This window comes from Ambystoma mexicanum, chromosome 3q (genome assembly GCF_040938575.1).
Source record: "Ambystoma mexicanum isolate Mex_15411 chromosome 3q, UKY_AmexF1_1, whole genome shotgun sequence".
NCBI classification, from domain to species: domain Eukaryota; kingdom Metazoa; phylum Chordata; class Amphibia; order Caudata; family Ambystomatidae; genus Ambystoma; species Ambystoma mexicanum.
This window is the reverse complement of record NC_090926.1, coordinates 240,989,122-241,014,110: the sequence shown is the minus strand read 5'-3', so window position 1 is coordinate 241,014,110 and position 24,989 is coordinate 240,989,122. Positions and strand designations below refer to the sequence as shown.

The 24,989-nt window shown below is 46.8% G+C and overlaps 1 protein-coding gene across 1 annotated transcript in view; it reads right to left on the bottom strand.

The window, feature by feature from the left end:
• Window positions 1–3,483: 3,483 nt before the first annotated feature.
• The window catches only part of LOC138582388 (keratin, type II cytoskeletal cochleal-like), a 339,602-nt gene continuing 318,096 nt past the window's right edge, over window positions 3,484–24,989 (bottom strand). Inside the window, exons 7-9 of the mRNA XM_069653653.1 lie at window positions 12,936–13,156; window positions 6,013–6,047; window positions 3,484–5,912 (exon numbers count right to left, since the gene is read on the bottom strand). Coding sequence (XP_069509754.1) covers window positions 5,596–5,912; window positions 6,013–6,047; window positions 12,936–13,156 — 573 coding nt within the window. The 3' untranslated portion in view covers window positions 3,484–5,595. The remainder of the gene's footprint in view (window positions 5,913–6,012; window positions 6,048–12,935; window positions 13,157–24,989) is intronic.

Genomic DNA, 24,989 nt, shown 5'->3' with positions numbered 1-24,989 from the left:
GTCTGCTGACAGGATCCGCACATTAAAGAAGCTGGCCCGCTCCTTTCCCCCAAACAAACAGCTGTCAGGGCGCAAATGCATGGCACTGCTCGTGACCATGTCATCCTGTATGCTGCTAATCCCCCATTGCTGCTACGCATGTGACCAGTACAACAGTTCATAGTGGCCAGGTGGTCACAAACCCAGGACTCATGGGACGGCAAAGTCACAATCACTCCGGTGCTCTCACACAAACTTCAGTGGTGGACCCTGGACAGCAACATAACAGCGGGGGTCCCACTACTCAAACTAGTTCATCAGTACACTCTGGTAACAGATGCCTCCTTGGTGGGATGGGGAGCTCACCTGGGGCGGCATCAAGTCAAAGACCTTTGGACGAGACGTCCCTACACATCCACATCCTAGAACTGCGGGCAGTCCGTTGGGTCCTAAAGTCCTTTCTTCCAACGATTCGGAACTCAGTGGTACAGGTTCTTACCGACAACACCACCACAATGTATTACCTCAACAAGCAAGGAGGAACCACGTCATGGGCTGTGTCGCAAGTGGCTCAGACAATCTGGCATTGGGTCAACCGCAACAACATCTCACTGCAGGCTTTTCACCTACCAGGAATAGACAATCCCTTGACAGACAGCCTCAGCTCCTGATTATACTGAGTTTTGTCACCTGAACATTCCACCAGATGCCAGTGTATACTTGCAGTGGCTAGAGTACCTTCAACAAACAAATCATACAGCCAAAAATGGAGAAGGTTTTGTGCCTGGTGTTCACAACAGCCCAACCTAAATCCATTGAAAATACGGCCACAACATGTCCTCCCTTACCTGCTTTTGCTGGCTAAAGAGGGTCTGGGACTCTCCTCAATTAGAGTTCACCACGCAGCCACTTTCAGATTTACTAGATGCAGAGGAAAGCCACCCCTGTTCAGTGACAGACAGACTTTAACTTTTTATGAAAGGACTGTTCCTCTCTTTTCCCCCAAGAAAAAGAATACCACTGGGGTGGAGTTTGAACCTGGTTCTCGCAGGTCTTATGAAGTCAGCCTTTGAGTCGCTGGCTACAGCACACATAAAGTTTGTGACTTGGAAGTTGGCTATCCCAGTGGCAATAACTTGCTCAAGAAGGGTCTCCGAGATACAGGCTCTGGTGGTAGACCTACTATACCTAAGATTCGACTGGGACAGGGTTATTCTTTCCACAAATCCGCACTTTATAACTAAAGTACCAACTGAGTATCGCAAGAACACAACAATGATGCCCTTTTTCTCAACGCTACTACTCTGGCGGAAACAGCATTACATTCCTTTGACGTCAAGAGGGCTTTAAAGTACTACCTCGACCGCATAAAGCCCTTCAGAGCTCCAAGAAAACTTTTCGTTGCATTTGGGCCGTCAAATAAAGGCAAAGCGATCACAAAGCAAGGTATCTTGAGATGGATCTCCACTTCGATATCTTTCTGCCATCCTAAAGCCAACAAGCCACTACAAGCAACACCCAGAGCACACTCCACAAGAGCCACGGTGGCTTCAGCAGCGCTATAGGCGGGTGTACACATAAAAGATATTTGCTAGAAGGCTATGTGGCCGGTGCCTCACACCTTTACAAGGCACTATTGCCTCTAACAGCAGCGCGCGAAAGAAGCACAGAAGGGCAGCTTCAGGGGCCATCTATTGCATGTGTGTGCATAATGTCAAAGCAAACCATTATTCTGTTTTTTGCCTGACTGTCTCCTCCAGTTAGGTCTTACTGCTATACAATCTATTCACAGCATGTGAATCTATGAAAGATCCAACGCTGGAGAAGGGAGTAGTTTCTTACCAGTAACTCCATTTCTCCAGTGTTGGTATCTTTCATAGATTCACTTGCGCCCTCCATCCTTCCCCGCCAGGCAAATAACTGCTGTTTCTTTTCCTACCAGCAGTTTTGGCTAAAATCTGAGGGGAAGCTTCTGGGGCAGAGTTATATACTCGACGTCCCATTGGTAAGGACCAAAAGCACCCACAACAATGTGGGTAGGACACCCAAGGTGTCAATTTCTCATTTAGGAAATGCATTTTAACTTTACATCGGTAACCAGGGATTCCCAGCCTGACGACAGGGAATATTCACAGCATGTGAATCTATGAAAGATACCAACTCTGGAAAAATGGAGTTACTGGTAAGAAACTACTCCCTTACAATCAGTGTATTACCACAGGAACAAAGGTACATGCATGTGTCGTGTTAGCTGTTCATACCTCTAGTTTGCAAGTTTGAGGAGCAGAGGTTTCTTGGAGACACTCAAAACGTAGCTATAACCAGCTGGAAGATAAGGAAAGTCTAGTGATCTGATGGGTGAAAGGTGGGTTGGGTTGCAGGGGTGCAAAATAATGTAAACCTCTAGATGGTATTTCTTTTCAAGGAAGTATTGTGGTGTGGCTGTCATGGCCAATTCCAGGGATAATACCAACCTGGTAAGGACATTGCGCAGTGTTGCCTCTCAACACTCTGTATAGACCGTAGTTAGTATTTAAGGTTCTCCCCTTTCTTCATGGACCAGTGGAGTTCCAGCCCTCCTTCCACTTCACAGCAACTTAATATAGCTGTTCATAATAGAAGCCGTTCTCCCAGGAATTTCAACATCCAGCAATAACGTGTTTAGTTAATATTTCTGTCCATGCCATCCAGAAGCTTCATGTCATGAAAGAGACAGATCTGGTGTCATCTTCCTCTTGGGCACTCCTGCTGTAATGCAAGATGATCGCCTTATAAAAATAAAACTAATCTCTTTTGTATCAAGTCAAAATAAAAGCCTCATAAGAAGGCCTCACACACTGTTACATCCTCCTTGCATCCCATGAATTTATATCTGGCAGACCTGCCTCTGCCAATAGCCAGCACCTGATAATACGAGTTCTATGTTGACACACTATTTCTTATAGTTCTCAAAGTGTCTTGCCGAACCTTTCATCCCAGAAGGAAGTGGATGTTTTATTTCCAAATGCTTCTTTTTTAACTTCTTTTATCTTTTCTGGTGCTTTGCTTGCCTATCCTGACTTGCTTTTGTCATATTTCACAATGAAAGTATATATGGATCTGTTTTTTCTATTTCATTATTATGTTTTTTCTTTTGTCAATGAGCCTGTTACGTCATACCATATATCTGGTAATTTTGAAGTACTTGTTTTTCTATTGCTTGTTTTCAACTCTTGTCTTTTTATCAAAAAAACTTTTTGATGGGGAAAACGAGTTCAGTGCAGAAAGCAATTGTGTAGTATAAAAACCCAGTCAAACAAAGCCCTCGTTGAGTGAGCCTCTGGCTCAATGATACTCCTGAATGCTGTCTCTTGAGTGTATTGGCCAGAGGTACAAAAGCAGACTTAAGGTAGCTTCGTGCAAAGTGATAGGCTTAGGGTTGAAGCAATGTGTTAGTAGATAGATCAACACATAATACTTAACAGCTTCCTCTCGATACAAAAGCCATGAAATAAGAAATGTGCATTGGAAAACGGAGAAATGTTTATTCAAGATTGTTCAGAAAAACGGATATGCTGCCTTCATCATAAGAAAGACGGAAATGTAAACACATTATCCGAAACGAAATCAACATTTATTTTTAAAGAGCACACATAGTACGAGCCTATGAATTGTTCTCACTAATCGAAATTAAACACTTCTTGAAAATAAACAGTTACAATTCTTAATTTTAGGGAAAAGTGTATATTTTTAAATTGTACTCATGCTGAACATTACTTTTTGGAACTTATACGATCCAAACCATTATTTGTGCAGAAACAACTATGCTTTCAACTAAAACTAAAAACTGATTGAGGACAAGGACATTCCTGATGAGTTTGTACCAATTATTTGTGCATGAAACTGTAACATAAAAAAACTGAGCACCAATTTCACAAATGCAAACTAGTCCAGTAATAGAAAATAGTTGTTTGTGTCGGGAATCACAACCATGTGCAAGTACCAGATTTACTAAAGGACTCTGAGAGCGTGATTCTCAAAGATGTTCACTGGGGCAAATGAGGAGCTGGCCATAAGCATCTCAGATGTGCCCCTGCTATATGATTCTTAGTGCCTAAAACGGACGCAGATCTGCATATGTCTAGAGCATCTTTGAGATGGTCAAGTGAACAAGCTATGCACAAAGATTTGCTGAAGGAAATCTCGAAATCTTCCCAGCATCTCCTGATATGATCAAGTCTCAAGTTTCATGCCATGTGACTCAGGAAGAAGATAGCACATGCAAATCTGAGATGCTCCTTGCATCTCCTAATTTGCTCCTATGCACATCTTTTCAAATCAGGCTCTAGGGTCCTCATTCACAGAGCATTTTCCAGTGGGGGATTCCCATCACAAAACGCTTCGATGAATTAAGCCCTATGTGTGGAAAGCCATTGCGGAGCAAAGTGAAAGGTTTTGCATGCTGCAAGGGAAGTCTAAGGTTGCCATGTAAGGGACATTGGTATGCTCAAACTCTACTCTTGTGAGTTTTAAGGAAAAGGACGGAAACTGAATAGTCCACTGTTCCTTGCAACTTTCTAGGAAATGTATGAATGGTGTGTGACTGCTCATGCAGGCCCAAAGCATTGAATGGTAAACGCAAACCAGGAACAGGCTGTAAACATTCACAAAGTGGTCAATGGCATATTGTACCTCTGTTGACTGCTGCCTTAGCTGGTGAAGCCAGTACTCCTGGTGTCAGTGGCTCCACCTCCAAATGTATCAGATTGTTTTGCTTCGTAACCCTTGTTGCTTTAAGGTCATGGGTCATAGTGCAGACGCTCTGAGAATGCTATCATAGGGAAAGTATAATGATGTCACTGCCAGAAATCTTCATTCTGCATTCGCTGTTATGCTTGTAGAGGTTAACAAGCAAAAGTGTTCTCATTAATATTGATGATCCCTGCTTGCCTGCCAGGTGTGCCTCGTTTCACAGAGCACCTGTGTACTACGTACTACTTGTAAATCCTGGGTAGCGCATAACGTGTACTTATTTGGCAAACATTGCTGTATACATGCACCTCTCTGCTTCTTCTGGCAAGGTTATATATCTGACCACAGGCATTTTCAATGGAATATATTGGGAATGGGTAAAGTGAGAGAGATGTAAGGAAAAACACGTCATCTACTGTATTATTTTAGCCAGGGGTTTGTTTGTAATGATTTCATGCATGTTGAGCTACTTTCTAGAGCAGTCGTATGGTGATCAATGTTTTAGTCTCTGTATGTTAGCCTAGTTCTTTTGTGTCTTAAAGTTCTAGTTTCTTAGTTGCATTTTAATAGTATTCTAGAGTAATTCTACCATGCTTTTTGTAATTATGTGTGCAATTTACAGAGATAAGTGTTATATTGCTATTATAACTTGCAGGAGCTTTTTTAAACGTCCTTCCATGTGCACTCGTTAGGATACGGAAAACAATCTATTGTTGCCCATGATTGACTGATGGCTAATGCAATTTTAATTTGGTTGTTTAGGCAAATTGAAATATGTCCAAATCCTAGATATATTTCAGCCAATCTACTTTTTTCAGCTTTCTAAAAAACGGTTTGCTGTTCTATAGATCCTCAACTGACTCATTAAAATGTTTAGTGCCATTGTTAAAACCATTTGGAAACTTGAGACGTTGTCGAGATTATTTTAACAGCTGGGTTTCCTCCTCCTCCTAAGCTGTGCTCTCCAGATCTAGAACCACTTGGCGAGGCTGATGCTTCAGAACTGAAGTCTCCTCTATTGGTCAGTCCTCCAGAACTAAAACCTCCTCCAGAACCTTGTCCTCCAGAACTGAAAGCACCTCCAGAGGTGTATCCGCCTCCAAATCGTCCACTTGAAGTTGTAGTGAAACTGCCACCGCCCAGTCCACCTCCTCTGCTGTATCCACTTCCATACCCACTTCCACTGCTAGAGCTTATCACAGCTGCAAAAACACAATTAAGTTTAGAATTCAAGATAGTCCAAGCCAAGCAGTAATAGTATGGATATGCAACCAACACATGTGACCAGAACAAGTGACTTACAAATGCTCACAGCTCCAACTCCTTCCCCAGCCAACCTGTTTGTGTAAAAAACAGAGGTAACAGTAAATTTGCCGGTGAGGTTGCATCAATAGGATATACACTTTCATTAAAGTTAGACTGTTTATTCTTCTTCTTATATATTTTGCAAACCTAGCTCAGGATCAACGGAGCACTGTGCAGGTCATAGACCAACATTTTTGTAGTGAGAGTGTATAACAAGTCATTCATAAAATTATCCGTATTACGGCTTTTCATAGACGTCTTTTTAAAAGAGTGCACTTTTGGTCGTACACTTTGGTCGAAATTGACCAAATATATATATATTTCTGAGGCTTGTGGAATCTGCTTAGATCACATGCTGTGCATAGGCCGACATCTAGTGGAATCTGCAGAGTATTACAGTTTGTTTTTCGAAACTCAAAAATGGGCGTCGACACAGGGCGTACCAGTAATACTATCCCTAGTGTGATGTCCACTGTACCCATGATCCCTCACGTGCGCCCTCAGATTGTTTGTTTCCGCCATACTTGTCAGAAGCATTGTTGCAGAGTTCCCTGGCTTTCTGCCATTTTGCTAAAAATCATCTAAATTTCCCCGTTCTTTCAACCCCACGTCGAGATCCCGAAGATCGACGCCGGTCCGAAGAACAAACAACCGTCGCGACTGCACGACGGACTTTGGGCCTCAGAAGGCCTCGGCCCGGGCCTCGGAAGGCCTCTGGCCTCGGCCCTACAAGTAGGGAGAGTGGGGGGTGGAAACATACACTTGTTATTATTTCCTACATACACTAGCCCGCTGCCATAACGTGACATATGGAGAGTATTCCATTTAAATTTTGCCCCAAGTGCAACCGCAAATATCCTTGGGTTGACAAACACGCCACCTGTAATCTCTGTTTGCCTAGGGACCACCCCGAAGCTAACTGCAGAGTGTGTAGCCTTTTTAAGGCAAAGACACTAAAGGACCGCTCCACTAAACGTTGGGCCCATCACGCCAGGCAGCTCGAGGCTATGGAAGTGGTGGGATCCTTCAGTGATGGCAGCAACGCCGCCCTTTCAGATGGCGAGGGCACAGGGGCGTCGAAAGACACCCAAGCGCTAGTCCCCAACCTCGGAGGATTGTCCGGTGGCGCAGTTATGGGGACCACACCCGGCGACACGAGCGCTACCCAGACTACTACACCTAAACACACTGAACCCAGCCGAGACTCGACACGGGTGTCGAGTTCTCAGAGAAAGGAGGCACGTAGAGAGCGGTCCACAGAATTGGTGTCCTCTGGGCGTTCCAGGTCGAGATTGCCTCACGACACACGGCAACCGTCCATGGTTGCCAAGAGTGCCTCGCTCCCCAAAGTCACAGAGGTATGGTCGTCAGAAGACGAATCCGACCTCCACCCCCAAGCTGCACGCTTAGAGTCGGCTCCGGCAGCCCGATCGGCGTCTGCCTCCGAGAGTCGACGTTCACACTCGAAAGATTCAGAGAGTAACATACACACCCCCGAATCGCCATGCGTCGAAAAATTCAGAGAAGGTCAAACCATCAGGGAAACACTCTTCTACTCATGGTAAAAGGGAACAAACAGCAGAAAAAGTCATCATACTCAACTTCTGCACCCCAGGTACACAAGGACAAACACAGGTCTTCAGATAAGGATAGATCCAAGAACTCTGTCCCTGTCACTACTCCCAAACTTATCCCTCCCACTCCTCAGGATATGGGAATAGAAGAGGAACCTCAACAGGAGGTTGTCATCCCTAGTTCCGGAGAATGGCGCACTGGGGACATAGACAGGGTGATGAGAAGAATGTCTTCCTTGGCTAATTCCTATGAAAAAAAACTGAGTATTTTCTGAGCTATCAGAGTACCCCTGACAACGCTACTCCTTCAGGATCCAAAGACCCTCAGCCTCCTAGTAAGAGACCTCGGGTTGAGACTCCAGCTCAGGGCCTGATTTCAGACCCTTACTACATTCAACCTTACCATCAGTATGCTGAAGAACCAGACATACAGACGCTGGACGACCAAACAGGGGTCGATTATTATGGAGATGACGAGGACCAGGATGAGGAGGAGGAAGACGAGGCAGAAGTCTACAATATAGACTCTCCTGTTCGCAAAGAACCACAGGTCACTGACTCACCCGTAGATAACCAGCCCCTTCTAAATGATGTCTTAGCTAGAGCTGCAGAGCACTTCCACATAGACACTCAGGGGGTTCAAGAAGAGAGGGACTTTGCAGAGGAGATCATGGGGGACAAAAATTGCCCAAGCCATTCCAATTCTGAAGTCCATCCAACGCAGAATTGATCCTTCCCTCCTCACCCCTAATCTCACCAGGGCTGTCAACCCCAGAATTGAAAAGATGTTCAGGGCCGCCCAGTCCGACCCACTTTACAAAAGGGGTCAACTTAAGCCCGACTCACTGGTAGTCACTACCACCAGGAAAAGAACAGGTACTCCCCTAGCATCATTTGAAGCTCCCCCAGACAAGGAGAGCAAGAAAATATATAATCTAGGAAGGAAAGTGGCCTCCACTTCTGCTTACCAAGCAAGAATAGCCAATACCACCACTCTGCTGGCAAGCTATAATTGCCACCAGTGGGAGCAGGTAGCTGCTCTCATTGCCTCCGCACCGGAACCACTAAAGGGCCAGTTAGCCCAGATCGCGTCGGAAGGTAGAGCCGTGTCTGGATGCATTCTAAAAACGACCTTTGACGCTGCAGATAATGCAGGCCAGCTCATCGCAGAGAGCACTGTCATTAAGAGGCACGCCTGGCTCAGACAGTCAGGGTTTAAACCCGAGACCCAGGCTACCCTTATCGACATGCCAGTGGAACCGAATGTCTTGTTTGGCAAAGCAGTAGAGGAGGCACTCAAAACTGCCAAAGACAAGTACGATACCCTAAACTCCCTGGGACAAGTGACTAATAAGCCCACGAACCAAAGAGGGAATAGTAATTTTCGTCGCTCATGCGGCCAAAATTCCCAAAGGGGCTCCAATTACGCACAGGGGCAGGGTACTTTGTGGGGTGGCAACCAACAGACTACCCAAAGTTACGTCAGAGGTAACAAGAGGAGCTGTGGTAGAAGAAGAGGCAGCCAGGCAGAGGCGGTACGCCTCCTGGCAAACAGTGACGCTCCGCTCAGGGTCCCTTCCCACGCATCCCCAGTAGGGGGGCGCATTTCCAACTTCACCCAGGCATGGGTAGGGATCACATCGGACAGATGGGTGCTGTCTACAGTGTCCGCAGGATACTGCATCAAACTGCTGGAGCGCCCCCGCAACGACAAAAGATACACTCCCTGGACCACCAAAAGATCCTCCTCGAGGAAATCATCAATCTTCTCGCAAAGGACGTGATAGAACTCGTCCTGGGCAACCAGGTAAACAAGGGTATTTATTCAACTTGGTTCCTTGTGCCAAAAAAAGATTTGACAATGCGCCCCGTATTAGACTTACGCCCTGCAAACAAGTATGTCAAGCCCCAAATATTTCGCATGACTACTCTCCAAGAGGTAATCCCCCTCCTAAAAAGGGGGGATTACATGGCAACATTGGACATGAAAGATGCCTATTTTCATATTTCCATGTTCCCAGCGCACAGAAGATTCTTGCACTTCAAGGTGGGCAGTCAGCACTACCAGTTCAAGGTGCTGCCCTTCGGTATAGCCTCGGCTCCAAGGGTATTCACCAAGGTACTGGTGGTGGCGGCGGCACACCTACGCAGGGAGGCAATCCCAGTGTACCCTTACCTGGGCGCCTGGCTCATCACCAGTAATTTGCAGATCCAACATCCAAAGAACTATCGACGTCCTCATCGAATTGGGTTTCTCTATCAATGAGAAAAAATCAAGCCTGTTGCCAAGCACCTCCAAACAGTTCCTAGGAGCTGTCCTAAACACTCAAGAGGGGTTGGCCTTTCCATCAGAGGAAAGTATTCGGAATATACTACTGCAAATTCCTCAAATCAGTCTGGTCATCAGATAAGGGTGTGCAAAGCGATGCGTTTTTTCTAGGCATGATGGTGTCATGTATTTACCTGGTTCCCCACGCGCGCCTGCGCATGCGACCCATGCAGGAATGGTTGGCGAAACAGTGGTCTCAGGCAAGTGATCAGTGGGACGATCTAGTGGTCATTTCGCCAACACTTGCACAAAGTCTTCACTGGTGGAGAGAGAGAACTTGTCAAAGGGGAACCCTTTTTCGATCCGGAGATACAGGCTGTAGTCACTACAGATGCGTCACTATCGGGTGGGGAGCACACCTCCTTCACCACACAGCTCAGGGTCTCTGGTCTCACACAGTGGCCAAGAATCACATCAATCTGCTAGAGCTTCTGGCAGTCTTCAGAGCGCTTCGAGCATTTGAACCCCACCTGTTGAACCTGTCAGTGCAGATCTTAACAGACAGCACGACAGCTATGTTTTACATAAACAAGCAGGGAGGGACTTGTTCGCCAAATCTGTCCAGGCTTGCCCAGAAATGTGGACATGGGCACTCAGATGGAACATTTACCTGTCATCTCAACATGTTCCAGGAGATCTCAATTCACTAGCAGACGCTTTAAGCAGAGATCCCCTGCCAGAAGAACACGAATGGTGTCTGCACAGAGAAGTCGTAGAAGACCTCATCTCACAGTGGGGTTTCCCCACTATAGACCTATTCGCCACAAGCGAAAACAGACAATGCCTAGGATTCGCATCCAGGTTCCCCCAGCCAGACTCGAGGGGGAACGCCCTGTGGATGAACTGGTCAGGGATGTTTGCCTACGCTTCTCCACCAACGCCTCTCATGAGGAAGGTGGTCAACAAAATGCACAGAGAAATTGATGACGCTCATCCTAGTTGCTCCCATGTGGGCGAGACAACCCTGGTTCCCACACCTGCGCAGACTAGCAGTGTGCGAACCCATCAGACTCCCGTGCTGACACAACCTACTATCCCAGCACCAAGGTCAGACAGTGCATCCTCAACCCAGCTCAATGAACTTGGCAGCATGGCTCCTGAAGTCATAGAGTTTGGCCATCTCAATCTACCACAGAGATGTATGGATATCCAAAAAGAATCCTAAAAGAATCAAGGAAACCAAACACAAGACACTGTTACTTTGATAAATGGAAGAGATTTGTTATCTGGTGCAAGAATAAACACATCAACCCGGTTGATTGCACTCCTTCCAGTATTGTCACCTACATGCTCCACCTGCTGGATGCAGGATTGGTATTTAATTCACTCAAGGTACACCTGGCGGCGCTGTCAGCCTACACCACCTCCCATAACAAGGTGTCGTGGTGGAAAGTACCAGTGGGTAAAGCATTTATGGAAGGAGTAAAGAGACTTCACCCTCCAATTTTGAACCCACCACCAGGATGGGACCTTAATGTGGTGCTTGCTAAACTCATGGGCCCCCCCTTTGAACCCATGCATAAAGCCAGACTCAAACACCTGACCTATAAAACTGCCTTCTTAGTAGCCATTACATCCATAAGAAGGGTCAGTGAAATTCAGGCTCTGTCAGTGCAGGATCCTTTCTTTACTGGTCATAAGGATAAATTGGTTCTACAAACTCATCTTAGGTTCTCACCTAAGTTAATTTCTAAATTCCACGTTAACCAGTCCATTGAGCTACCGGCCTTCTTCCAAGAAACCAAAAGCTCTGCTGAGATGAAACTACACACTCTAGATGTGCAAAGAGCGGTCCTCTACTATGTAGACAGGACCAGACCACCAAGAAAAACAGACTAACTGTTTGTCTCCGTAGCTACAGGCAGAGAGGGAGATCGTGTCTCTAAAGATGCCATCTCGAAATGGATAGCCAAATGTATCCAGCTGTGTTACTCCCTTTCTGAAAAAAACTCTACCTTTTACGCCAAGAGCCCACTCTACAAGAGGCACTAGGGCCACTCTGGCTTTAATTGCAAATGTACCCCTTGACACCATTTGCAAAACAGCTACATGGAGCTCTATTCACACTTTTACTCAGCACTACTGCATTCCAAGACAGATACTCAAGTGGGACAAGCGGTTCTAAGACATCTGTTCGCTCATGACCCTTCTCACAACCCACCTCCTTCTTCTAACACTGCTCGCTAATCTATGCACAGCATGTGATCTAAGCAGATTCCACAAGCCTCAGAAGGGATACATTACTCATCGTAATCGTGTTTCTGATGCTTGTATCTGCTTAGATTCACATGCTTGTAGTCTTATCTATCTGCTTGGATAATCTGTACTCGCGCTACTCCTCATGCTACCTCATGTCAGAAAAAATACAATCGGAGGGTCCTACACGCGTGAGGGATCATGGGTACAGTGGACGTCACACTAGGGATAGTATTACTGGAACGCCCTGTTTCGATGCCCATTTTCGAGTTTCGAAAAACAAACTGTAATACTCTGCAGCTTCCACTAGATGTCGGCCTATGCACAGCATGTGAATCTAAGCAGATACAAGCATCAGAAATATGATTACGGTGAGTAATGTATCATATATATATATATATATATGTTAAAAATACGCAAATGCAACAGCGCCCTGTCTCTTAATATAGCCGGCGCCACAGGGCTAGAGTTGGCTAAAGTCCAAATTCATGTAAAAACAATCTCCCATGGCCGAAAGGCACGAACCTTGACTGACCAAACAGAGAAACAAATGCCCAGGCACTCGAAAACATCACTGGATTACTGGGAGGGTTTAGGGGGGATTACCCATTAAATAAAAATTAAATCCAATTCATGTTGACAAAAAGTGCATGAACAAAGTGCACATGTTTAAAAAGGTTTCTATGAGAACACGTAGAACCATAATGATCTCAGTACAATGTACGGATGGTCATGGCCGCTTTGATGTTTGCATTTCAGACATTATTTCACTTGTCGCTTAATGCATTAATAACATGGACTTGGTTAGGACTCTAACCCACCTGTTCTCCTCTCCCTCCAGCAGCTTCCTGTAGGTGGCGATCTCAATGTCCAGAGCCAGCTTCACATTCATCAGCTCCTGGTATTCACGCAACTGTCGATTCATGTCTTGCTTCACCTTCTGCATTGCAGCCTCTAGCTCAGCCAGTTTGTATTTAGCATCCATCAGGGCATTCTCTCCACGATCTTCTGCCTCACTGATGGCAGCCTGCAGCTTGGACTGCTGTGGTTGAACAAATAAAAGTTTAGGAAGATAGAAATTCCTAGTTTTCTAGCACTTGCTCTTTCATAGAAGTACATATTTGGATTAGTTATTCACTGAGATTGAGTGTGTAACCTGGAGCACATCATTGGGAAATTATTTTTTCTGCTATGCCATGTCATTTCCTACAAAAGGTTAAACTACCAGGTGCCAACTTTGGAACCTGAACATGACCAGACCTTCTTGAAATTGCCTTTGAAAATGGATACCTATATCAATATCATGGAGACTAAGGGCCTCATTACGATTCCGGCGGTAACCGAGGCGGTAAAACTGCCTGGTTACGCCGGACTCGTATTACCATTCCGCCTCCGTGACTCCCGGAAATACCAGCGCATTACGATCCTGGTGTCCCGGGAATTCCGGAGGCGGAATTCGGTTAATCCCCATTGAGTCCCATAGGACTCAAAGGGAATGGGGAAGACTCAATGGGAATGGGGAAGTCGATACACGAGATGGTGCTGGTGTTTCCACGTCCGCTTGCAGGCGTGCAGTGTTAAACCCGCCAGGTCAGACCTGGCGGGAACATCACCTCCCGCCTGCAGGAGTCGGGATCGGACGGTCCGGAATTAACAGTGGCGGCGGGTTTACCACCACTGTTATTTCTGGACCTCCCGACCTGTAATGATGCCCTAAGTCTTATATTCTCCACAATATTGTACCCTTCTCTGGTACTCGTTAAGAGTATCCAAGCTACAACCAAAAGAGTGCACAAAATAAAGCAGTTTAACGCTGTAGATGGCTTGGGTGGGCTACAGCCAACCCTTCTTAAAATGAAATATCAAAATACTGCTTTACTCCATCAAATTGTAACTTGTACAGACTTGATGCCTTTATTTTAGAAAATAGTTTTTCATCTCAAATGAATTTGTCTGCTATTGTCTTCTTTCATTCTAGTGGTTTATTTTTTTGTTTTGTTTTACTTTTTATCATTTCCTTCTTAGTGGTAATGATGTATTTGTCTCCTTCGGTGCATAGGCTGTTGTAATTTTCTTTATTGTTACTCTTTACACAATCCAACCAATCAGGTTGCTTGGAATGTAGGTTGAAACTACTGACCGAAGCCCGTGTTCCAAGCCACCTGATGGCAGCTTCCCCCACCATCTTCCCTCCACCCTCTGTTACCTTTTCTATAACCCCCCAATCCACACTTACCTGATTGCGGCGGCGGAAGATACCAGTGCCTCTGCTGCAGCTTTAGCTCCTGCTCCATTGTGGCTGCCATGGAAATGAAAGAGGGGCTCCGTACAGAGCCCCACCTTCCTGATCCATGGCAGCCATGTTGGGTGAGTATTGGCGTCCCGTTCATTGAACGAAAATACTTTCTTCCTTTTAGCACCCAGCAGCCAACAAGTGCTAATAGCGTTAATCACCCATTCCAAGGGCGGGAACGGGTGGTAATGTCTCGGAGGCCCCGGGCTGTTACCACCCATCACAGCTCTTCGACCGGATTGTTAACACTTAATTTTATAACAGATTTCAAACCAAGACCTACACAGACCCTTAGTAATATGAAATACCTAAAATAACTGAACAAAGCATATTAAAATCAAATACTAAAAGTAATCGGTCAGTAAGACCCTTTCTGTTCCCAATACACAGAGCTTGAATAATACATGTTTCTACCACCTAGTGAATCTGAATATCATTAAGTAATACAGGGCGACAAAAAGCTGGTCCGCATTGACAGAGCCTTTCCCTTTCCGGACTGCTAGCAGATATCTGGGTATTTGATATACAAATGCAAACATACAGAAAGTCCTTTGTTTTTCTCCTGGTATGATTGTCACCTTTACAGATACAATCAATGTAAGGACTTATTTACCATCAATCCTTAGTTATTTAAATTGGAAGTTGATTGAAACCAAGATATGTCAGTAGGCAGTGGCCATAGAGGTAGCTATGCTTACCAGATTTGGTTCAAGGTCCTCTGTTGCCTTGAATGGAGTGGGGCCGTGATCAGGGTCGTTTGGAACTCCCTGTCCTAGCTGTCATTCGGGGCATAATCTTTCAATTCTGGTCTGATGTTTATAAACACCAAATATGTTCACCTTTGTGCAGAATCTCTGTATACCGTGTAATAATAGAGCACAATCTCTCAAATAAATAATGAATACATTCATAATTAAAATCACAAATAATCGCATTTTCCGTGTATGGCTTACTGTTTTCCCAACTTCCCTTCAGAATAGCACATAACTGAACTCAAAATGTAGATTTCTATATGGGATACCTCACAAATAGGGATTAAAAGGGAAATGGATAGGCAACCACTACACCTAAGAAAAAAATACATTGTAACTTTAAAGCAGCAGGGTTTTGGCGCCTCCTATCATGCAAAGTAGTGACAGTTGAAGTCACTTATTTTTTCTCACCCTGTAATGAGGCTCTGGGAACACTTTTCTCTACTCCTTTTGAATGTTTCGTGTGTCTAAACACACCATGTTACAAACATGTATTTGCTTTCATTTAAAGATTCTCACATAAACAATCCCCATAGACTTTTTTGAGGGTGGAGGTAAGGTTTTTTTACCCATTTCTTTTTCTCTCCAAAGCCTGGACTTCTTTAGGCATGAGGATTTCACATTTTCTTCTTTTTTTGTAGCAATAATGTTTATTTCAGACGTTGAGTCCGCAAAACATGTACACATACATAAAACAATTTTGCTAAACCATAGACATAAAAAATAAATTGCTTAATTAGCCACCCTGACTTATTTACAATAAAACTCAGACCTTACACATATTGGATTTCCTGAATTAATTGTTTCCTTCAAACTTTGCAGACAGTACAATCAGTCTGCAAAGCTAAAATAATAGAAATAGAGCATCTAGGGCACTTCTGCTAAAAACAAAATAATGCTAAATTACAAAGTATGTTAAAATATAATACCATTCAGAGCCTAGTTTCGACACCTATAGTAGTAGATTCTTACTTGCCTTAAGAAGTACCTCCAAGCCTGTTAAGTATATACAAAATCACAGTATGAGCAGTAATAAGAACAACCACCCTGTTTAACCCAGATAGAAACTTCACTTTCCAGTTTAAACTAACATAAAAACATTATTTCTAATAAACTATGAGGAACCTGAGGGCATCCTCCCATCTACTCCCCTTGGATCCTCTTCTCAGGTGGCCAGGGAAAGGCTATCGCTCTTGGATCCCGACCCTGGGGTGGATATGTGAGGGGGATCACCTGGGTGGAGGAACCTTGGGAAGTGGCAGAGAATGTATTTAGGTGAGCAATGGTATCCCCCTTTCCCTTGTCAGAATGCACCCTCCCCCACGCCCCTCCCTCCCCTCTCTCTCTCTCTCTCTCTCTCTCGCTCTCTCTCTCTCTCTCTCACTCACTCTCTCTCTCTCTCGGCAAGTGAAGGGGGAGCAAGAGGCTGCAGGAGAAGAAACAGAAAGCACCTGGAGGAGTGTCTGTGTGTCGGTGAGTGACAGAGAGGGAACACTCATGCTGGGGTTCTTCAGAGACTGGGTTTGGGCAAAGGAAGATGCCGATCGAATGAAACCTTGTAATAAATGGGTCTGATGACCGAAGGGAAGATTATTGAATGCCAAACAAGCTGCAAACTATTTCATGAATTAATGAATACCGAACTAAGGAAATAATATGCAAAGTATCTGAAAATACAGCACGAGTGAAAAGAAAATGATGTGCATTTTCAAACACAGTGAAAACAAGGAAAAGGCATTGATGGACAATGTGAAAGTATCAGCCAAGTGAAAGCCAGAAATTAGAGCTTATGAAGCAAGTGAAAAGCAAATGATAAGCACTGTTGGATAGTGTGAAAGCAAGGCGGTGACAAGGAATACACAACACAAAGTGAATTGTGTGAAAGTCATGTTGTGGCAGAGCCAAGAGACTGCCAAGCAGAAACAGAATTGAATATGGACTAATGACACAGGTTCAGAGAGGAACCTGTGTTGGCAAGAAAGTCCAATGAGAACAAGTGAGCATCACAAAGTGCCAAGGGTTATCGGTTGCTTGACCTGACCGTGTGGTCCGACAACTGCGCCTAGACCGAGTAAGCTCTTACTTGGAGAGAACCAAGAAAAGCCAAGATACTGAAACTGTTTTGCCTAACAAGTGTTAAAGCGATTAAAGAAAGAAGCAAGCTATGTGAATTGGTGAAAAGCCTGAAAGGTTACAAAGTGGATTTTGAATCATTATTGAAAGCTCAGAAAGTTGAATTGACTGTGATTTTGAAGCTGGAAAAGCTCTCTTCTTGGAGAGAGGAACCCAGAGACTTTATGAATTGTGTTGTGCTTGGGGAAGGGAACCCTGAGGCCTTTTAAAACTGTGTTGCACTTTGGGAAGGGAACCCAAGGCCTTTTTGAACTGTGTTGAACTTGAGGAAGGGAACCCCGAGGCTTGTTGGAACTCTGTAGAACTTGGGGAAGAGAACCCTAGGTTTTTGTGTGGAACTGTTTTGAACTTAAGGAAGGGGAAGATGAAAAGCAAGCCAGGATCTCGAAGAAGCTCAGAACTTTATTTTGAAAACTGTTTCTTTGGTTGCTGACAACCCTACACATTGTTTATTTTTAGTTGTGAGGGCAAGTATAGATTTTGGGCAGATACAGACTTTTGAGTTGAACTTAATGACACAAACTATCCTTAGTTTCTTTAGGTAGGGAAAATCCCACCTTAGCTTAGGGCAAGTTAGGCCTTACTTCATCCTGACCTTTAAGAAATAAACTATTTTATTTTTAGAAAAGTGAAGCTGCTTGCTGTGTCCTGCTTCATGATGACTTCACAACACATTGTCGGATACATTATAAAGGATACACACAAAGTGTCAGGGCATAACCCATGACCACCTTACTCCTACGTCCCGTCCCCTTTCCTCCATACTTATGGGACAACTCTACGTCCTGTGGGACGGGACCGGAGCACTTTGTAAAAAGCATCCAAAAAAATGTTTTAAAAAATGTGTCCTTCCTCTCTTTCTGTGCGGGGCCCGGCACACGGCCGTAACCCCACCCACCTTGGCTCCGCCCCACGCATCGCCCATCAGTCCTTTTCTCCGCTCATTCGGGACTGGACGCACTTGCATCCTCGGAAGGTTTTCTTCCCTTTTTCCTCTCTGTCTCTCGCTAGCGATCGTGTACTAGTCTGTCTATGTCGTTCAAACTTGACTTCCCAGACTGTTCATCATGTCACCGTTGTTTCGCAAGGGCGGATCCCCATCCTCTTTGCTTAGAGTGCTTGGGTCCGGATCACCGTTGGGATTCCTGTTTTTACTGCGACTCCTTTTCGGTCCGGGCACTTCAACGTCGGTTGGAGCGGTGGGAGGAGGTGTTCCGACAAACTCCTTCACATTTTCAGGCGTTCATCGACGAGAAGAGAAAATGCCCGTTAAGTTCTTTACTTTTCAGAGCACCCCGGCCGAGGGATACCTTTCCAGGTTCCTCTTGGGCCGGGACGGGCGTTGATCGCTCTGTCACCGGGGTTCGCCCTGAGGTGCCAGTTGGGCCTAATAATTATACCAGAGTTTTCTCCGAGGGTCTCCGTAAGGGGCCTGTGGATACCGGAGCATGCTCCGAGGCCCCTCCTGTGGGGGCTGTTTGTGGACCTAGTTCTACTGAGTCGTGGGGTAGCGGAGATAGCTCTGAGGCCTCTCTATTGGCTTCCCTCAAAAATAAGACCAGGGTGCGCCCCGAGGCCTTGGGTGGGCTTGCTGTCACCGAAAGGATGTTTGAGGCCGCGCAGATTAGTCTTTTACCGGACCCGGGTCCGAGGTCCCTCGTCCAGAGGCTAAAGCTACCAACAGTTCTGAGAGGCCTGGCAAGGCCTTGTCGGTGAAAGTTGTTTCTCACCGTTCCCGCTCTTGCGGCGACACCAGACCTGTTATGGGGGCAAAGAAGAAGAGTTCTTCTTTTACCGGCAGTGCCAAGGTCCTTCCTTCGAAGGCTAATTTGGCGGTTGGTATGTCACAAAAACATTCCAGGCCTCACAGTACCGGCTCTGCCGAGGTCCCTTATGTTAAGGCTAAAGTTAAGACCCCTGATCCATCGACGGGGACCCCTGCCTCACTTCCTCACGTCCCGCAGTTCCCCTCAGATGAGGACAAAATAGCGCCCGTTCCCGCCACGACCGCGGCAGCCAATTTGGGTGCTATCCCTACAACTACGCCATCGGCCTCAGGTGTAGGGCTTGGTCCCTTGGGTGAACATAGAGTCCCTTGTGCGCATCCTTATCGACCAGTTTACGACTGGAACGCTCGGATGCCTCTTCCGCACAATGTTTCGTTGCCTGCAGGGTCGGCACCTTTGATTTATGTGGATACGTCGGTGGAGGGGCCAGTGTGGCACCCTTCCCTGTTACGTCCCTGGATTTGTCCACCTCATGAGAGGCCTCCTCAGGGTCCGAAACAGTCCCCGGAGGACGCTTTTTTTCAGTAAACTTCAGACGTTCATGCGTACCGACCCCATGAGGGAGTATTTCAAAGGGCTTTTTAGGGAGATATGTCTGCCCTCGCCTCCAGCCCCACCCGTTCCTCCGATGGTTCCGCCCGAGCCTCCCTTGCCTACGGTGCCTTCCCCAACTCTTCCGCCTTTGCCTCCATTGTCCCCTGTGGACAAGGCAGCGCCTGACACGGCTCAGCAGGATCCTGACCTCTCGGATGACGTACAATATGACCAGGACAGCGAGGACCTTCCCCACTCTATCAGAGCTTTTCATGACCGGGTACTGGACATGATGAACTTCTTAGATGTTCCAGTGCCCGAGACACCCGCCCCGCAGGAGGGCGTGCTTTCTGGGGCATTCACCCTGTCTCCCTTGGAGCGTACCAGCCTGTTCTTGCAGAAGGACGTTCTGGCCGAGGTCCGCAGAGTTTAGGAAAAGCCACACTATGGACTTTTTGTCAATAAGAAAATTGACGCGAGGTACAGGCTGCATTCTTTGGAAGAGGTGGCCCTGTCGTCTTGTCTGCCCCCCTCCTCCATAGTAGTGGCTGCGGCCACCTTGCAGTCCAGGCCTGCAGCATCCTCTTCCATGACGGCTACTCAGGTTCTGGGAAAGGAGGACAAGCTCCTCGACTCCCTCGGGAGGAAAATCTTTGCCTTCTCGGCCTTGCAGCTCCAGCAGGCCAACGCTGAATTGATATTAGCGGGAGCTAACATGCGGATGTGGAAAGGTCTGTCGGAGTTTGAGGAGTTTATCCCGGTCGAGAAGCTGGAAGATTTTAAAGGAGGCCTATCCCATGCCAGGGTCTTGGCCCAGGATCTCCTGGAGGCTGCGGCTCATCACGTAGACACCTCGCTTCGGGGCCTTATGCTGTGGGTTGATACCTCATGGCAGGCAAGGTGTTGGACCTTCCGTTCAATGGGAAGGAGCTCTTTCATTCTACAACAGATGTAGAGCTCACCAAGACGAAGGATAGCACTCAGACAGCTAAGTCCTTGTCTGTCCTGGTTAAGGCTCCTTTCAAAACCCAGAGACCGTTGTCACAAAGTCGACCTTCCTCTGGCTTTAGGGGCTTCCTAGACCGAGAATCTCGCAGAGTTGATACCCCTGCGGGGAACAACCGCCGTAGGCAACAACAGACGTGGTTTTTCTCCCGCTCCTCAGCCTCCTCCTCAGGTTCAGGTGGCACCGCCACGATAAACCTAATAAATGAGGGTTTTCCACGCTCGCACGAGACCCCGGTGGGAGGACGCATTGCGTCTCATTGGGAGGCGTGACAAACCATCACAGAAGACAGATGGGTCTTGTCAGTCGGTCGGGTGGGCTTCCGCTTACCTCTACCCCACCCCTCAACCCTCCTTTTCAGCTGTCGGGCTCGCCCTCCCTCAAAGCCGAGGTTCAGAAACTTCTGCACCTCAGAGTTGTGGAACCCATTCCCCTTGGGGAGCGAGGGGAGGGCTTCTACTCCCGGCTGTTTACGGTGCCCAAACCCAACCAGGCTGGCCTGCGCACCATCCTAGACCTTTCCCAGTTCAATCAAGATGATCACGCCCAGCCAGATACGCTCCTCCTTGCAGATGGGTGATTGGCTCAGCGTGGTGGATCTTCAGGATGTGTACATGCATATCCTGATTTGGAACCCACACAGGAGATATCTCTGCTTCTCTTTGGTAGAGGAGCACTTCCAGTTTCGAGTGCTTCCTTTTGGCCTCAGCTCGGCGCTGCGTGTCTTCACAAAGATGATGTCGGTGATTGCGGCCCATCCTCGTCTCCAGGGTATTCAGGTGTATCCATATTTGGACGACTGGCTCTTACGCAGCCCTTGTCCGCTGGCAGCAGCGGGCAATCTCCAGTCTCTCCTTCAGCTCCTGTTCCATCTTGGGCTGTCGGTGAACTAGCGGAAATCTTCCATGACGGTCTCTCAGGACCTGATTTTCCTGGGTTTTCGCTGGAACATGATCGACTGCAGAGTGTACCTGACCGAGGACAGAATGGCGGATCTGTTAGCCACGTGTCAGATGTTTGCACAGTCGGAGAGCATGTCGGCCTGGTGGTTCCAGAGGCTTCTGGGCCTCATGGCCTCGTGTGTGCTGGCTCTTCCTCTTGCTCGTCTCAAGATGAGACAGACCCAGATGGCTCTTCGGAGTTCCTGGCGTCAGGCGGTGGACCCGGATTCCAAGCTGATAATGATTCCGGATTCCATGAGAGTGGACCTGGAATGGTGGTCATCTCTCAGCAACCTGTCGGTGGGTGCGGGTTTTCAGGACCCAGCTCCTACGGTGATGATCACGACAGACTCCTCCCTCCTGGGGTGGAGTGCGACGTTGGATCTTCTACAAGTATCGGACCTCTGGTCGCCTCAGGACAAGCTCCTGCACATAAATCATTTGGAGCTTCTGGCGATTTTTCTTGCGCTCAAGGCGTTCAGACCGGTCATTGCCAACAAGGTGGTCCGCATACGCACGGACAATGTGGTGTTAATGTATTACATCAACAAGCAAGGGGGAACAAAGTCTCCCCCCTCGTGGAACTGTCCATCCAGATTTGGGAGTGGGCCGTGCTTCATGGTGTCTGGCTGCTTGCAGTACACATTCCGGGCCAGCTGAATGTCACAGCGGATGCCCTCAGCCGGCGGACAGTGGTCAGCTACGAGTGGCAGTTGAAGGCAGAGGTCCTCTCATGTATCTGCTCGCGTTGGGGCACACCGGAGGTGGATCTCTTCGCTACGGCGGTGAACAGGAAGCTTCCTCTGTATGCTTCCAGTGGGGGGCTGGGAGCCTCCTCTCTGGGGGATGCTCTCGAGATTCCATGGCACAACATGAGAGCTTATGCCTTCCTGCCGCTGCCTCTAGTCCATCGAGCAATTTGGAAGCTAAAGAACACTGTGAACTGATCCCTTCTACTCATAGCCCCCTGGTGGCCGGCCAGGTTCTGGTTCTCAGAACTTCAACACCTGTCGGTGTATCCGCCGATCAGGCTACCAGTGACCCCCGATCTTCTTCATCAGGGGGAGCAGCAGATATGGCACCCCTCCCCACAATCGCTCAGCTTGGCGGCATGGTGCCTGAGTTCAGGTCTTTAGAGCATCTTAACTTGTCTACGGATAACATGCGTATTATCCAGGCAGCCAGGAAACCCTCAACAAGATCCCAATACAGGAGTAAATGGCTCAGGTTCTGTCATTGGTGTTTGGAAAAGCAGTTGAACCCGAGGCTGGCTACGATTGACACTGTGCTGTCCTTCGTGTCCTCCCTAGCAGAGTCGGGTGTTCACGTTCTGTCCTGCAGAACCTACCTTTCAGCGGTCTCTGCTTATCTTTCTACATACCAATGTTCCTAATCTCTGAGTAACTCAGTCGTCAAGAGGCATTTTGCAGACTTGACGCGCCTCTACCCTCCGGTTCGTAGTCCGCACCTGCCGTGGGACCTAAATGTAGTCCTGACGGCGCTGTGCCATAAGCCTTTTGAATCCATGTCCATGGTGGACCTCAAGTACCTATCATGGAAAGTGTCCTTTCTGGTCGCCGTTACCTCAGCAAGGCAAGTGGGTGAGCTCCAGGCGTTGTCAGTGGAGCATCCCTTCTTGGTTTTTCACAAGGACAATGTGGTCCTATGGACAAACCCTGCCTTTCTACCGAAGGTGGTAACTGAATTCCATCTGAATCAGTCGATCTCCCTGCCAGTGTTTTTTCCAAACCCTACCTCAGAGGCGGAAAGGGTTCTGCACTGTCTTGATGTCAGAAGGGCTCTTAAGTTCTATCTTGACAGGACTTCCGAGCTTAGAAGTTCTTCTCAGCTTTTTGTGACTTTCGGTAACCCTCAGGGTAAGCAGGCGTCTAAGGCGACTCCGCCTGTATTACGGAGTCTTTCACAATCCAAGGGCTGAAACCTCCTAAGGGTATTAATGCACACCTGATGCGGGGCAAGGCAGCTGTGGTTACTTTTCAGAAGTATGTCCCCTGAGAGTCCATTGCTAGGGCAGCTACTTGGGCCTCCCCATCTGCTTTTTGTAAGCATTATTATCTTGACATGAGCTCGAGAGCTGATGCTCAGTTTGGTCAGGCTGTGCTGAAGAACCTTTTTCAATAAGGGGTATTTCCATCCACCCTTAGTGCCAGTTAGGAGTGCTTTGGAATCACCCATAAGTATGGAGGAAAGGTAACCAGGTTACTCACCGTAGTGACCACCTTACTCCTAGTCCATAGTCCCCTTTCCTCCATACGCCCGCCCGCCGTCCCCTCTAATAAGGTTCCTCTGTTATTGCTAATAGGTCTCTGACCTGGCGATAGAAAAGGACTGATGGGCGATACGCGGGGTGGAGCCAAGGTGGGCAGGGTTACGGCCGCGTGCCGGGCCCCGCGCAGAAAGAGAGGAAGGACACATTTTTTAAAACATTTTTTGGATGCTTTTTACAAAGTGCTCCGGTCCCGTCCCACAGGACGGAGAGATGTCCCATAAGTATGGAGGAAAGGGGACTATGGACTAGGAGTAAGGTGGTCACTACGGCGAGTAACCTGGTTATTCTTAAAAACAGTGTAAATATTATACTTTTAAAGTACAGTTATTTTCCTTGACACCAATCCAAAGTAATCTAGCATAAAGACGGTATTTGTAACGTAACACATAATTTTAAATTATCTTATGAACCCTAATTCAAAGTGAAAGGGTATGGTCAGAGGCTGCGTCCCTGAGCGAGCAATCATCACATTCCATTTTTAATTATCAAAATATTATTCCTGATACACATCATCAGTTACAGTATAGAGGGTGCACAGCCGACACCTGCCTATCTAATAGTGAAGTGCAAACATGATGGTGTTAAAGTGCAATTGTTTTCCTTAAGATACCAGGTCCAATATAGACTGGCATAAAGAGAGTATTTCTAACATAGCACATAAAATATCTTATAAGTATTAGTTTAATGTGCAGGTGCATGGCCAGAAACTACCACCCCTAAGAGCTGATGTAAACCATTTTAGAATCAGATGCTACACTGTTCTCTTTCTAATAGAAGAGCTTTAAAATGCGTTTCAGGGTCTGTGTCCTTTAAATCATATGGGAAACTAAATTGCACGAACCCTACTATATAGCAAAAGCTTTTCTTGCCTTACAGATGAGTCTTGGCGTAGAAATTGAGCAACCTTAATAGGGATTTCTCGATCTACAGCAATTCTTTGCCTCGGCCAAAATACCTGATGACTGCCGACAAAATAATAGGCTACAGAATATTTTTACAAATGTTATTGTACGCAGGGCAGATAAATATCAAATGTTGAAAGTTCTCCACAGTATCTGGGCAGAATGGACAATGTGGGTCCTCACTAAAGGCCCATCTGTTTAACACACTACCCAGTGTCAGTATCCCAAATATAAATT